Here is a 17,235-nt window from a genome sequence, read left to right as displayed (position 1 = left end):
CAAGTTTTCAACAGGACACTGCTCACCCACACACGGGATGGGTGTCTATGAACTGTGAACATGACAATGAGACTCTCCCAAGCTGGAAAGATAACCAGATCTGTCATTGACAGAACTTATGGGGACCAGCTTGGACATCAGCTCCTTCCCAGTGCCAGTATCTATGTTATCAACTATCAGTGGCAACAGTTGTGAAGCAGCTTGCCTCAGGAGAAGAAATAATGGCTTTATGTCACTCTTCCCAGTTGAATCAGCACAAACAAGTTTCTTCCACCCCTTCTCAGAGCTTCACTTTTTTTTGCAGGCAAGATGGTTGTTGCACCATTATTTTACACTCAATATTTCTAGTAATTCCAATTTTCTTCTTATTCAATCACAATCTACACTACACACTAAAAACAACCAATGAACAACAAATGTGAATGATTCTTTCTGAAATACGGTGCAACTGCTGCAGCCTATCTCCCAAATCAATGTATACAGTCCATACAAAAAATTAATAAAGTAGGAAAGTTCTCGCAGATTGTAAATACCTATAACAGACAGCTAAAATAACTGTCGACAACACAGCTGCTACATAATTATTTTATTATTAAAAGTATGCAGTAAAGTAACTCAGGCCTGAATGTTAGTTAAAAAATACAGGAACTCTATTGAAAATGATCAGGGCTGCCACCAGTTTACCCAAGTGAAATTCCCTGATTTCCAGATAAGTTTTAGCATCTTCCCTTGACAAATTTTGAGATCTGAAAAATACGTAAGGATTTCTGAATTTCTCTCTCACGTGAGGAAAAATCTTAAGTACTAACATCAACATATTTTGTAATGAACTGTTTTTAGATGGAGAAAGCAAGTTAAACGGTTGTGTGTTTCATTAAGACCCCTATCGTTATTTTATTTCAATAAAATGAAACACACATGGTGACAAAAATAAACTTTTCCTTTGAGTTGCAAGACAGATTTGAAATACCTTCACTATTCTCAGAAACAACCTCAGAAAAAATTAGGCCTCTTGAAAGAAGTGTATAAGACAGGGAAGAGTTGTGTAAACCAACACTATAGGTGACTGGCAACAAAATGTTGGTTCTACTATGTTCTTTATTGTTGATTATTACTCACCGTGTTATGTCTATTATTTTACTGATATTGAATGATTTTTCTTTCGAGAAATATATGAGTACATAGTGTCCAAACTGCCAGCAACTGCTACAATTTTCTTCTTATCATCCATCTTTTTAATAAAAAAAACTACTTTCAAAGTGTCAAAATGTACTACAATAAATAAAATTTCTATAAAACACTGCACTGTTCAATATACTTGTGGTTAGACAGTCACAATGGCTGAAATTCATCCCCCATGGCCTCTGGCCTGCTGAGGAGCAACACAGTCCTGGGCCCACGGATAAACCACGAAAATTCGCTGCATTATGCCACACACAGACAGACCTGGCCTGCGAACAGATTGGCGAGACAAGATTCGATTGGCAGGGCCTGCACATTAGTGGGAAATTACAGGTTTCAGATTTGCAGGCCCAATCCATTAGAGATACCCGCAGAAATGGCCAGCAGTTTTGGCCTGTCACAGAAATCCACTCGTGTGGCCAGCTATTCATGCATCACAGACGCCATGTTGATGAAATAAGACCACAGTGATCAATCCATGCAACAGATAAATTGAACAAATACTTTGGGAAGCAATACTAATGAGGATAGGTAGCAACTCACTGTAAAGATGATCGATGAGCCGAAGACAGGCATGTAGAAAAGACAATCATACTCTCAGAATTAAATTGTCGGCCATAGCCTTTGTCAGAAAACAATAGTGTGCAAACACACATTCACAAAATCACTCAGACAACTCATGGACACACGACCGCCGTCTCCAGCTGCTGTGTCAACAGTCTCTGAGAATCAGATTCAAACAAACACACCTCACACCTCCCTGCCTCTCGTCGGCAGCTGCTAGGCTAGCGGTAAGTAGTGGTGGCAGCACTGACTGCAAGCTGAGGGGAGCGGTAGGAAGGGCAAAGTATTAGGGATGAGTAGGGAAGCGGCGTACGTACTCAGCTGTGTCCAGACAGTGACGGTGCATGACATCGCAGTAAATGGCTCTGAGCACTACGGGACTTAATATCTGTGGTCATCAGTCCCCTAGAACTTAGAACTACTTAAACCTAACTAACCTAAGGACATCACACACATCCATGCCCGAGGCAGGATTCGAACCTGCGACCGTAGCAGTCGCGCGGTTCCGGACAGAGCGCCTAGAACCCATCACAGTAAACAAACCATTTCATCTACTGAGACAAAAACAAGATTTTTCCAGGTGTGTTTTTTTTTTTTCCAAATTTCCCTGATACATCTGAAATTCCCTGACATTCCCTGATTTCTAGAGCTTGTGGCAACCTTGATGATACTCTTTCTTATTGAGTTACAGAGGAACATTACTGCTTAATGTAGATTCCTTCAGTTGGTGCAACTTGCTGCTTTTCATTCTCACAAATCTTTGGAAGAGGTGAAAATCGTGTTGGGTGCCAGGAATGCAGCAAATGATGTACTGACTTAAGACCTTTAGATTCATAGAACCATATTCACCACACCAACTGCCTCAGGTTTTTAACACTGAACATAATTTTAAAGGGTTTCCTGTAAGTAATAACAAAAATAATTACTTAACTTACCCTCATCTTCCTTGCCCGTGGGCACATGTATAAATCCAGACAACGTAAGAACCTCTCTCTAATATATCTACTGTAAGCTGGAACTTCCCTCAATGACCTGTATTTCTGAGGTATGAAGTGAAGTTTCCTCTTCCATGGTGTGGCTTGCAACTTATTCCACTGTTTTACCTGCCAATAAAGAAAATATCTGTTAAGCAATGTCACCATAAATAATTAAATGTATGTCTGTTGTTGCAAGTTACTTACTAGAACAAGTACTATTCAGTTACTTACTTCTCTTTCATCAAAGAGATATTCTGGTGGAGGATTGTAGGATTCAGCATGCCCAGGTAAATGACGTTTTGGAGCTGGTATATGATCATGAATACGTCTCATGTGTTCAGCTGTATCGTCTGTCTGCCACAACATATAAAATTTTGGATCTTTATCTTTTTCTTTCCTTGGTTTTATCCATCCCATTTTTATAGCATGAACCAATTTAGATACTTTTTCTTTCTCTGATTTACTTGGCAAGAACGATCGTTTGTGTTCTGGAAACTTTCGTAGTGGTGTCTTCATGACTTCTGAGGTAAACCATTCTATCCAAGGCTATTAATAAAATAAATAAACAGTTAAAACATACAACTGTAGCAAGTAAAGTATATTGGGGATGAAAGAGTTCCATTATGAAACCAACACAAAAATTTCAGCATTACTACAGTTTATTGCAAGGTGAAGCATTACTACAGAAGCATACTCTAAGGCAAAAAGGACCAAAATCAGTGGGTGGTCATATGTGCCTCTGTGCTTGCTCATCAGCAACTGGCTTGTTAACAACAATGACCATACCTATCCTGTATCATTACTGGTGACAAGAAATGGTGTCTTTATGCTAAATAAGGAAAAAGAGGAATGGTTGATCCCAAACAAAGCAGTAACTCCCTGAACAACAACCTGTATGTTATGCATCTGGTAGAACAGTGACAGTGTAGTTATTGCAAATTGCTGCCCCAAGGTGTAACCATCACTGCTGACATTTATTGTAAATAAATGTTTTGCAAATGTAATCCATGAACAACTACCATGAAGACTGCATGAAGGAAGCTACTCCATGACAATGCCCCTCCGTATTCTGCTGTTGTTGTTGTTGTTGTTGTGGTCTTCAGTCCTGAGACTGGTTTGATGCAGCTCTCCATGCTGCTCTATCCTATGCAAGTTTCTTCATCTCCCAGTACTCACTGCAACCTACATCCTTCTGAATCTGCTTAGTGTATTCATCTCTTGGTCTCCCTCTACGATTTTTACCCTCCGCGCTGCCCTCCAATGCTAAATTTGTGATTCCTTGATGCCTCAAAACATGTCCGACCAACCGATCCCTTCTTCTAGTCAAGTTGTGCCACAAACTTCTCTTCTCCCCAATCCTATTCAATACCTCCTCATTAGTTACATGATCTACGCACCTTATCTTCAGCATTCTTCTGTAGCACCACATTTCGAAAGCTTCTATTCTCTTCTTCTCCAAAATAGTTATCGTCCATGTTTCACTTCCATACATGGCTACACTCCATACAAATACTTTCAGAAACGACTTCCTGACACTTAAATCTATACTCGATGTTAACAAATTTCTCTTCTTCAGAAACGATTTCCTTGCCATTGCCAGTCTACATTTTATATCCTCTCTACTTCGACCATCATCAGTTATTTTGCTCCCCAAATAGCAAAACTCCTTTACTACTTTAAGTGTCTGATTTCCTAATCTAATTCCCTCAGCATCGTTTTGCTTTTGTTGATGTTCATCTTATACCCTCCTTTCAAGACACTGTCCATTCCGATCAACTGCTCTTCCAAGTCCTTTGCTGTCTCTGACAGAATTACAATGTCATCGGCGAATCTCAAAGTTTTTATTTCTTCTCCATGGATTTTAATGCCTACTCCGAACTTTTCTTTTGTTTCCTTTACTGCTTGCTCAATATACAGATTGAATAACATCGGAGAGAGGCTACAACCCTGTCTCACTCCTTTCCCAACCACTGCTTCCCTTTCATGTCCCTCGACTTTTGTAACTGCCATCTGGTTGCTGTACAAATTGTAAATAGCCTTTCGCTCCCTGTGTTTTACCCCTGTCACCTTTAGAATTTGAAGGAGAGTATTCCAGTTAACATTGTCAAAAGCTTTCTCTAAGTCTACAAATGCTAGAAACGTAGGTTTGCCTTTTCTTAATCTTTCTTCTAAGATAAGTTGTAAGGTTAGTATTGCTTCACATGTTCCAACATTTCTACGGAATCCAAATTGATCTTCCCCGAGGTCCGTTTCTACCAGTTTTTCCATTCGTCTGTAAAGAATTCGCGTTAGTATTTTGCAGCTGTGACTTATTAAACTGACTGTTCGGTAATTTTCACATCTGTCAACACCTGCTTTCTTTGGGATTGGAATTATTATATTCTTCTTGAAGTCTGAGGGTATTTCGCCTGGCTCATATATCTTGCTCACCAGATGGTAGAGTTTTGTCATGACTGGCTCTCCCAAGGTCATCAGTGGTTCTAATGGAATGTTGTCTACTCCCGGGGCCTTGTTTCGACTCAGGTCTTTCAGTGCTCTGTCAAACTCTTCACGCAGTATCTTATCTCCCATTTCGTCTTCATCTACATCCTCTTCCATTTCCGTAATTATAATATATAAGTATTCTGCTAGACTGGCAAAAAACACCATACAGGTGTTCGGCTCAGAAATCATTCCACACCCAACTTATTCACATGAACTTGGGCCCCCAGATTTTCACCTTTTCTGCTCTCTGTCGAACAACCTTCAATGAACTTCCTCTCCAGATGAAAATGTGCTCCAAATGTGGCTCCATGAGTTCTTCACCTCAAAATCATGTGGTTGCTACACCCGTGGAATCTAAAAGTTACTGCACCATCAGCAGCAGGCTGTTGTAATTAGTGAAGGAGAATATGTTATTAATGGATAAAGTCTCTACCATGTGTATCTGTTGTGTTTACTAAACTTACAGAAATATGCTGTGAACTTACGCTCCAACATAATAACATGCTGTTGTGCTATTGGCATGCTGTGATGCTGATGGGTTATTTACTTTAATCAGGGTAGTCTATGCTGATCAAGGAATTTTCATGCTTCAGCAGTATAAGCACTAGATAACACATTGGCAGGCATTGATATTCCATTCCCATCGGGTTTAACGTATGATGGTAGTTATAGCCTGTTTTCTTACTATTTTTCATCAGATGAAGCATCCCCCTCACCAAACTATTTCATAAGAACATCCCCCAAGAAAGATTTACATATGTTAAAAGAATTTTTAGCTACTACTTAGGCAGAGGAAGAAAAACCATGAATGTGCATTTGGAATGGTTTCAGGAAAAGTTCAAGTTTTAAAAGGTCCAGTATGTAGAAGGAATCCCGCAAGAGTGAATGATGATATCAAAGCCATAGTTCAGTTCTCCACAATTATATAGACAATTAAGAAGATTCTAATACACACGGACAAGCTTTTAAGAAAATCATGAAACCATTAATGATATTGCAATATTATAACACCTACAGGTTACAATTTGTACTTATTCACTGGCAGATTTATTACGAAAATGTGCAGCGAAATTATTTTATAATCCCACATGCATCTCTTCCTTGGGAGTGGAACCACTCCACTTCTATGTTCATTTCGTGTTGGCTGTAATTAAATTACGTAAATGAAAACAAAATAAATGCTTTACTTTAACGTGTTGACAATTACTTCTAATTTGAAAATCCTGGTATCATTAGATTTATACATACAGAAATGTGGTGATGGTGATTTGTGCTCTACAAATCATTTGTACGTGGACACTACTGTGTTCACACATATCGTAGATTTGTGGATTTTGCCATTTTATCATTATTTTCATTGTTTGTGTGTACATGACAGTATAATTTTACAGAACGAGCAGATGCTCATAGTCTCTCTGTGTGGCTTACATTTTTCGTACATTTGCTCTATTAATGCACCAATGTCGTCGTAACTGCCGTCTGCTTCACGTCTGCTGTGCAGCGAGCTACCTTAATTTAAGTATTAACTGTATTTTTCTTACTTGTCACTTCTTCTTCCGTGTGTTTTTGCTTTTAGGAAGCTTTAATTGTCGAGCGCTAGTAACAGTGTTCCATATATTTCGTGTTTGTTTTGAACACAGTCAGAGAGAGTCCCTTTAAGTCAGCCATAGTGCCAGTAGTGCTAGTGTTTGTTTTCAATACAGTCAAGAGACAGGTAGTGCTATTTTCATTGTTTTCTGCAAGAAGTGGCTAGCAACCACAGTTTAGTCAACAATCAGCCGCCTTTAGTGAATTAGCAGTCTAGTTAAAAGTTGATTAACTCTCTACAGTAAATTGATTTCTTAGGATGGATAGGATGTGTGACTGCTGTGTACGGACGCAGGAGGAGCTGGCCACTGTTCGCGAACAGCTGAGCGTGTTGATGGCCGCGGTCAGCCATCTTCAGGCTGCTGCCTCGGATTGTAGTGGCAGTGGGGAGTCTGGTGCGTCACATGGTACACCCCAGGGTTTACATGCTTCACCCACTGTCCCTGCTGTCGAGACATCTTCGTGGGTACCGGTCGCGGTTGGGCCACCCTCTCCCCAAGGGGAGTGGCGGGTTCAGCGGCGTTCGCGGCGCACGAGGTGGAGTGTAAATGTGGAGGCTGGCTGTGTGGGATTGCCCGCTCAGCCTGTGAGTGGACATGTGGCCACTCCTTCATCAAGGTCCGAGCAGGCACATGGGAGGGAGGGGTTTATTAGTTACTGGGAGCTCCAACATTAGTCGGGTTAAGAAGGCCAATGTTCACTCTGTCTGCTTCCCGGGGGGTCTCATCCGAGATGTGGAGGAGGCCCTGCCGGCGGCGATAGAGAGCACTGGGTACACCTGACTGCAAATTGTTGCTCGTGTCGGCACCAATGACTCCTGCCGTCTGGGTTCAGAGGACATCCTCAGTTCGTACAGGCGGTTGGCGGAATTGGTGAAGGCGGAAAGCCTCGCTCGCGGGGTGGAATCAGAGCTAACTATTTTTAGTCTCGTTCCCAGAACCGATCGTGGTCCTCTGGTTTGGAGCCAAGTGGAAGGCTTAAACCAGAGGCTCAGACGATTCTGCGGAGATCTGGAGTGCAAATTTCTCAACCTCCGCTATCGGGTGGAGAAATGTAGGGTCCCCCTGAATAAGTCAGGCGTGCACTACACGCCGGAAGCGGCTACAAGGGTAGCGGAGTATGTGTGGAGTGCACATGTGGGTCTTTTTGGTTAGAGAATTCCCTCCCTAGGCCCGACAAGACGCCTCCTGAGACGCAGCAAGGTAGGAGTAGGCAAAATGCAACAGGGAATAACAATATTAATGTGCTAATAGTAAACTGCAGGAGCATCTATAGAAAGGTCCCAGAACTGCTCTCATTAATAAACGGTCACAACGCCCATATAGTACTAGGGACAGAAAGTTGGCTGAAACGAGACGTAACCAGTAATGAAATCCTAAACTCAGATTGGAATGTATACCGCAGGGACAGGCTGGACAGTGAAGGGGGAGGCGTGTTTATAGCGATAAGAAGTGCAATAGTATCGAAGGAAATTGACGGAGATCCAAAATGTGAAATAATTTGGGTGAAGGTCACGGTTAAAGCAGGCTCAGACATGGTAATTGGATGTCTCTATAGGTCCCCTGGCTCATCAGCTGTTGTGGCTGAGCACCTGAAGGATAATTTGGAAAATATTTCGAGTAGATTTCCCCACCATGTTATAGTTCTGGGTGGAGATTTTAATTTGCCGGATATAGACTGGGAGACTCAAACGTTCATAATGGGTGGCAGGGACAAAGAATCCAGTGAAATTTTTTTTAAGTGCTTTATCTGAAAACTACCTTGAGCAGTTAAACAGAGAACTGACTCGTGGCGATAACATATTAGACCTTCTGGTGACAAACAGACCCGAACTATTTGAAACAGTTAACACAGAACAGGAAATCAGCAATCATAAAGCGGTTACTGCATTGATGATTTCAGCCGTAAATAGAAATATTAAAACAGGTAGGAAGATTCTTCTGTTTAGCAAAAGTGACAAAAAGCAGATTACAGAGTACCTGACGGCTCAACACAAAAGTTTTGTCTCAAGTACAGATAGTGTTGAGGATCAGTGGACAAAGTTCAAAACCATCGTACAATATGCGTTAGATGAGTATGTGCCAAGCAAGATCGTAAGAGATGGAAAAGAGCCACCGTGGTACAACAACCGACTTAGGAAACTGATGCGGAAGCAAAGGGAACTTAACAGCAAACATAAACATAGCCAAACCCTTGCAGACAAACAAAAATTACGAGAAGCGAAATGTAGTGTGAGGAGGGCTATGCGAGAGGCATTCAATGAATTCGAAAGTAAAGTTCTATGTACTGACTTGGCAGAAAATCCTAAGAAATTTTGGTCTTATGTCAAAGCAGTAGGTGGATCAAAACAAAATGTCCAGACACTCTGTGACCAAAATGGTACTGAAACAGAGGATGACAGACAAAAGGCCAAAATACTAAATGCCTTTTTCCAAAGCTGTTTCACACAGGAAGACTGCACTGTAGTTCCTTCTCTAGATTGTCGAACAGATGACAAAATGGTAGATATCAAAATAGACGACAGAGGGATAGAGAAACAATTAAAATCGCTCAAAAGAGGAAAGTCCGTTGGACCTGATGGGATACCAGTTCGATTTTACACAGAGTACGCAAAGGAACTTGCCCCCCTTCTTGCAGCGGTGTACCGTAGGTCTCTAGAAGAGCGTAGTGTTCCAAAGGATTGGAAAAGGGCACAGGTCATACCCATTTTCAAGAAGGGACGTCAAACAGATGTGCAGAACTATAGACCTATATCTCTAACGTCGATCAGTTGTAGAATTTTGGAACACGTATTATGTTCGAGTACAATAACTTTTCTGGAGACTAGAAATCTACTCTGTAGGAATCAGCATGGGTTTCGAAAAAGACGGTCGTGTGAAACCCAGCTCGCGCTATTCGTCCACGAGACTCAGAGGGCCATAGACACGGGTTCACAGGTAGATGCCGTGTTTCTTGACTTCCGCAAGGCGTGCGATACAGTTCCCCACAGTCATTTAATGAACAAAGTAAGAGCATATGGACTGTCAGACCAATTGTGTGATTGGATTCAAGAGTTCCTAGACAACAGAATGCAGCATGTCATTCTCAATGGAGAGAAGTCTTCCGAAGTAAGAGTGATTTCAGGTGTGCCGTAGGGGAGTGTCATAGGACCATTGCTATTCACAATATACATAAATGACCTTGTGGATGACATCGGAAGTTCACTGAGGCTTTTTGCGGATGATGCTGTGGTGTATCGAGAGGTTGTAACAATGGAAAATTGTACTGAAATGCAGGAGGATCTGCAGCGAATTGACGCATGGTGCAGGGAATGGCAATTGAATCTCAATGTAGACAAGTGTAATGTGCTGTGAATACATAGAAAGATAGTTCCCTTATCATTTAGCTACAAAATAGCAGGTCAGCAACTGGAAGCAGTTAATTCCATAAATTATCTGGGAGTATGCATTAGGAGTGATTTAAAATGGAATGATCATATAAAGTTGATCATCGGTAAAGCAGATGCCGGACTGAGATTCATTGGAAGAATCCTAAGGAAATGCAATCTGAAAACAAAGGAAGTAGGTTACAGTACGCTTGTTCGCCCACTGATTGAATACTGCTCAGCAGTGTAGGATCCGTACCAGATAGGGTTGATAGAACAGATAGAGAAGAACCAACGGAGAGCAGCGCGCTTCGTTACAGGATCATTTAGTAATCGCGAAAGCATTATGGAGATGATAGATAAACTCCAGTGGAAGACTCTGCAGGAGAGACGCTGAGTAGCTCGGTACGGGCTTTTGTTCAAGTTTCGAGAACATACCTTCACCGAAGAGTCAAGCAGTATATTGCTACCTCCTACGTATATCTCGCGAAGAGACCATGAGGATAAAATCAGAGAGAAAATCAGAAAAATCAGAAGCATACCGACAATCCTTCTTTCCACAAACAATACAAGACGGAATAGAAGGGAGAACCGATAGAGGTACTCAGGGTAACCTCCGCCACACACTGTCAGGTGGCTTGCGGAGTGTGGATGTAGATGTAGATGCAATTTAATTTTAAAAATGACTGTGCAGTACGCTACATACCTGTCATATGAACTTTTTTCCTCACTTCACACCACGCTTCCTGTATCAAATCCTCTCTACAGTAACCTGGGAGCTAGCAGTTTTATAATATGGGATGTTTTTTCACTTCCCGTACATAGCTGATGTTCACAACCTGCCCATTCATTTTCAAATCAAACGACTGAGAGCTGTGTTCAAGGACACGATACCTCTCAGACTGTTTGGCAACATGGATACCTAGTCACGTTGTAATGCACTGCAAATGATTTACTGGTGGGTCTATCGGAAATTGAAGTGCCCTATTTAACTACACAGGAAGTGATTCACAAGCAATCGGTTACCAACATGTGTTGTCAGGGGTTTAATTTGAGTCACTCTATGTGCAGAGTACCTACTTCAGTTGACAAGTGGTTACTTGTGTGACAATGATGGGAAGTGATTGGTGCATAAGCTATGGAATTGGGTGAGGGGAAGGGGCTATGTAATGAGCTGTACCAAGCATAAGAATTTAAGACTACATTGTATTCAGTTACAAAGATCATTGGTATGTAATACATTTGTGAATACAAATTAATACTACATATACGTAAACTGATATTTCAGCCAGTGTCAGTGTTTTGTACTGGAGCGAATCAATAGTTATGCAATCATTCGGGGCAATTATACAATCATTCAGGGCAATTATACAATCATTCAGGGGTTGTCCCAGCTGAGGACAAACACCAGTGTAATGAAATCTTCCCAGGCTTCTATTTAGGTGGCTGTGTTGAAATTCTGATGTTTAAATGAGTGTTGCTCTCATCATCTTCTGGTGAAGTTTTGGAATTACTTGTGATATAGAGAAGGGGAAGTAAGGGGGATTATGCTCCACCGGGGTATTTCCCATTATGTAGATGAAACCTGTGTTATGTGGGGACGTGACAGAGAGACCCTGAATGAGTTCCCAGACCACCTGAACAGCCTCAGTCAAAATATAAAGTTCATGATGGGCCTATAACAGAATGGAAGTCTTTCATTTTTAGACAATATAATAATAAAAATAAAGAATAAAAAACAGTTTTTTACAACATACAGTCTAGAGAAAGAAGTCCCACACAGATCTGTACCTACATGTAACAAGCAGTCATCACCCAGTGCAGTGGTACATTGTTCCACAACTCTAGTTCACAGGGCACATGCCACTTGTGACAAAGACAGCCTCTCAGAAGAGCTGCAACACCCTGAAGATGTGTTTTGCCAAAATTGTACAGCAAAATTCAGATTAGATAGGTGTAAAATAATGTGAGTTATACAAATACCTGCAAACAAGAGGTAGAGAAAGAGAAGCTCACCTCTATCCACCATACTGAGTGTCTTTTACACAAAATTGCAAGAATCCTTGGGGGACATCATCAGAGCCACCTTTTGACCACCACAAACAAACAAAATCAAACTATGTAATCTCCAGGTAGGAATATCAACAATGTAGGAAAATACAGATTGCTACTTACCACAAAGAAGACACATTAAGTTGCAGACAGGCACAATTAAAAGACACTTGCATAAAGCTTTCAGTCACGACCTTCATTAGTAAAACACACACACACAAGCAATAATATCTTATGCACATATGATTGCCAGTTCCAGCATCTCAGGCCGGAATGCTTGCTTGTGTGTATGAACGGTGTGTCTCTCTCTTCTACTGATGAAGGCTGTAGCCAAAAGCTTTATGTAAGTGCCTTTTAATTGTGCCTTTCTGCAACTTAACGTGTCTTCTTTGTGGTAAGTAGCAAGCTGTCTTTTCCTACATTGTTGACCATGTAGATATGCCTGACTTGGTGAAGGACAAACATAACTGCAATTACCCGGTGTGCATAGCATTCCTTGTGAGCGTGGTCTCTAGAACCTCAGGCAAACACAGCAGTGTATCATGTGAAACACACAAGATATGTACATCTGGGGTATAGAGAGAAGTCAGTGGTGGCAGAAAACAGTCTCAATGAAGGATAAGAGAGAATAAAAATGTTGTGTAGAGCTACTGGGCTTGTAGGAGAGCATTATTGAAGAATCAGTTGTGATCAGGCTCCATGACAATCTCCTCAACAAAGACAAGGGCTAAGTTCAGCATGGAAACATTCATTAACAGCTATACACAGAGACTGACCCCAGCAGCTGATGCTTGGTAAGACCCTGGGCAATTGATGCCCATATAATCTCAATGTTTCACCACAAGATGAAAGTGACATCCATTGAAACAGCATGGAATATTAAGGAGCCACCTGGATGGAAGCCCGAGAGGGCTTCGCTGGTAAGTGTAGGCAGTCCCCTATGCAGAAAAAAGAATATGGGAGCAGATGCAGGAATCCTACATCGTCGTTCTAGGTGATGTTTTATGGACATGGTTTGCCACTGCCCTCCTCTGACCTGTTATGAAGTATCAAGTGTGTACCTGTGTTATGTGCGCAATTGTAATGAGTCCTTGTACAGCGTAGTGTTGGGTGCGTGTTAATGATGACGGGAGACAGTGAAACCCTATGCTGGCATATTGCCTCCTCCTCTTGAGTTGCACCATAGGGGCTGCCGAACTTAATGTCCCCATCTGACTGACAGATCACCATCAACTGTGTCATGTGCCTTCATTTCATGAGACATTTGGAATTTAATTGAGAGTAATTGCAAAAAGGTAGATGATTAGGAACTTTATGCCATTACCTATCCTCCTCATGTAGCTAAATATTGGTGGTGAAAATTTGTCACAACCAGGATTTGAACCATTTTATTTCAGAGTTGAGTGCCACCACATGCAGGTGTGTTAGAGACCTTGACTACTGAAGTGGGTAGGACAACTTCACAGTGCTAAATATTCATGAAACATGTTATTTGCATGGGCACTGTTTTGTAGAGGAGGAGGTGGGAGATATTGCACTTTTACATATTTATTGTCGTGTTCACTTAATGAAACTGCAAGAAATAACACTAGACTTGGGCTGTAGACTTGTATTTGTGAGAAACTGGATTAAATGTGGACTCGTACAAATATAATCACTTCTTGTCTTGGTCCCAATACATTTGTGTATAGATATCAGAAAATATGATGATGCCAAAGATCTGGGAAACTAAGTCTAAAAATTGTTGCTATGAGAAGATAGACATTTTGTAAATAAAACAAAAATAAATCTACATACTGGGAAATTACATAAATTTCAGTATAAATAGTGGAAAAAGTCAAACCTCAAAGAATATAAATTTCCTCATCTGTTCAACGTATGGAACAACTAATCAATGGGCCAGATGGTAAGAGTCAATTGAAATATGAACAGAAATGATTTTGAAGAGCTGGGAAGTTAGAGGGCAGTCACAAGTCAAAGGAAATGAGATGAAACACTGAGAAAAGAGGTAACGTAAAGACAAGTACCAACAGAAAAATATGAAATGAACACATAGGGTGAGAGAAGATTAAAAACCAAGAGAGACAAGATCCCTGATGACTGAGATTTGTGAAGATTCCACATGTAGTATTTTGAGGTGTGGACACAGGGTGGAGGGATAAACAAGGTGAAGATGGCACAGAGGTTGCCACTATAGTGTTGCAGAACTGACACAGAGCAAGGGTGTACAGACTTGCTAGTTCTGCAGACTGCAAACCACTCACTGCAGCTGACCCTTGGGACACTTATAACAGTTTTGCAAATATGGCACGTGACATTATTCAACAATTACACAAAAAATATTTTTGTCAGGTCCAGCAATTCTGCAACTGCTGCTTCTTGTCTCGTAATTTTAGCTTTCTGCTCCATCCTATTTTATCCATTATAGGTTTAATTTTAGACTTTCTCCAAGTGAGAACAGTGATTCTCTGCAAAAATGCTCAGTGAAGAGAAAAATAAAAATCTTCATAGATTAAAAAAGGTTACTCTATAAAATTATTTTGTATTATTGTTGATGAGTGATCGTGAAGAAACTGCTAACGAGTAGGCTGATTAAGCTCACTGATGCAAGGTATGTAGTGTAGGACACAGAAACCACTTATGGCTGAACAATGTTTTTCTCACTTTTCGAAGTAGCTGAAAAGCAGTGAGGCAAAAAATATGAACAAAGAAGGTACAATTTTTATTTACTATAAAACACCAATTACACTACCATCCTTTATAACAGGTTAAAGTCTGTGTGTGTGTGTGTGTGAGTGTGTGTGTGTGTGTGTTTTTGCACTGTTACGCTATGCATAATAATTAGGAACACAGTGTACAGGCAATGTATAAATAGGCAAGTACTAAGATGGACCTCTACTGACCAGAAGGGAGACCACTGTATTTCTGTAAGGTCATAATTGTGCAGTCATTATAATACGAGGGACGTTTGAAAAGTCCATGCAAAATTCGAGAGCTGGCACCAGCGGCGCCTATCGAGGTCATGTTTAGTTAGTAGCATCTTTGGAAAGAACGCACACCGAGTTTCAGTCATAATGGTCTATTTCTTTGTGTTTGGCATTCATGTGAATCAAGGAAATCAAATGATTGTCAAAAGATGGACAAAGAAGAACTTCATGTGGTGATTAAACATTACTTTATGAAAGGCAAAACGCCTCAGGAGAATAAAGAGAAGCTTGATAAACATTAAGGTGATTCTGCATCTTTAATTAGAACAGTTTATAAATGGTTTCAAAATTTTCGGAGTGGCCATATGGGCAAAAGTGATGCTGAACGTTCTGGACGCCCTGTGGAGGCTACGACGAAATCAATGATAAAATCCATGATATGGTGATGGATGACAGAAGAGTTAAGGTGTGTGAGATTGCTAGTTCTGTACGCATCTCGAATGAATTGGCACATAATATTTTGCATAAACATTTGGACATGAGAAAGCTATCCGCACGATGGGTTCCGCGACTGCTCACACTTGTCCAAAAACGGTATCATGTGAAGTGTCGCAAGGATGGTTTGCATCTGTTCAGGAAGAATACACAGGACTTTAAGTGTCATTTCATTACTGTGGATGATACACGGATACAATATTATACTCCTGAGATCAAACAATAATCTAAACAATGGGTTACCAAGGGAGAATCTGCACCAAAAAAGGCGAAGACCAGTCCTCCACTTGGAAAGGTTATGGCGACTGTCTTTTGGGATTCGCAAGGGATAATCCTCATAGACACTCTAACAAGGGTAAAACTATTACAGGTGCATATTATTCATCATTATTGCACTGTTTGAAAACCGAGCTGCAAGAAAAATGCCGGCGATTGGACTGCAAAAAAGTCCTTTTTCATCATGACATTGCACCAACACACACCTCAGCAGTTGTGGTCACGAAGTTAATGGAAATAGGATTCCAACTCGTTCCACATACCCCTTCTTCTCCAGACTTGGCTCCCTCTGACTACTATTTGTTCCGCAATTTGAAGAAATGGCTGGCGAGGCAAAGATTTTATTCAAACGAGGAGGTGATTACAGCAACTAATAGCTATTTTGCAGGCTTGGACAATTCCTATTATTCGGAAGCGATCAACAAATTAGAAAAGCGTTGGATGAAGTGTGTAAGTCTAAAAAAGCAGATTATGTCAAAAAATGAAAAAGGTTTACCCGAAACACGTAAGTAGTTTCTATTTTTGCACAGACTTTTCAAATGCCCCTCATACGTATTAATCACTTTTGCATTCTTAATTTACAGAACTGTACAATAATAGCTTCCATTATTGCACTATGCAAATAAAAAGAGACGCTTTAAAACTGACCTCTAGAAAAAAATAACAAAATTATTAACTTTTAAATTTAACAATGAAAAGTCCAGGATGGAACAACAACAAAGAGGTGGCGCTGAGTTGCAGACAGGCACATGAAAAAGTACACTACAATATTGAAGCTTTCATATAAAGTCCTCCTCTCTCTCTCTCTCTCTCTCTCTCTCTCTCTCTCTCTCTCACACACACACACACACACACACACACACACACACACCACTGCCTCAAGAATCCAACATACAGAGACAGTGGCAAAGTATGTACGAGTGAGTGAGTTGTGTCTAAATATTTCAGCATTCTTTTTGATTGTGCCATTCTGCAACTAAACACCTCCTCTATGTTGTGAGTAGCAATCTATCCTTTCAATACTGCTGTTTTTTTGAACATATTCTTTATAAATCTGAAGTGTTAAAACATACCGCATATTCATCAAATTCAGCGTCTGGTATCTTTGAACTCTGCAGCCTCTGAATAAGGTCAACATCAGCATCACAAAGCACTACATCTTGGCCTGTCTGTGGATCTTTCACAGTTCGCCTACAAGAACAAAAACATGTTTATCACTGGAAAAGAAACAAGTTTACACAAAATAAACAGCAGGCTTGGAAAAAAATTAATTAGAAACACTTATTTGAGGGGTATAAAATGAGGATTAAGAAACACACTAGGGTTG

The 17,235-nt window shown here is 40.7% G+C and overlaps 1 protein-coding gene across 1 annotated transcript in view; it reads right to left on the bottom strand.

Moving 5' to 3' along the window:
• Positions 1–17,235, bottom strand: part of LOC126483660 (ribosome biogenesis protein BOP1 homolog) — an 88,967-nt gene that overhangs the window by 46,170 nt on the left and 25,562 nt on the right. The window contains exons 4-6 of the mRNA XM_050106720.1: positions 16,982–17,099; positions 2,955–3,269; positions 2,682–2,849 (exon numbers count right to left, since the gene is read on the bottom strand). Coding sequence (XP_049962677.1) covers positions 2,682–2,849; positions 2,955–3,269; positions 16,982–17,099 — 601 coding nt within the window. The remainder of the gene's footprint in view (positions 1–2,681; positions 2,850–2,954; positions 3,270–16,981; positions 17,100–17,235) is intronic.

Source organism: Schistocerca serialis, chromosome 6 (genome assembly GCF_023864345.2).
Source record: "Schistocerca serialis cubense isolate TAMUIC-IGC-003099 chromosome 6, iqSchSeri2.2, whole genome shotgun sequence".
Lineage (NCBI taxonomy): Eukaryota > Metazoa > Arthropoda > Insecta > Orthoptera > Acrididae > Schistocerca > Schistocerca serialis.
Note: the sequence above shows the minus strand (reverse complement) of the source record. Positions and strands in the feature narration are given on the sequence as shown.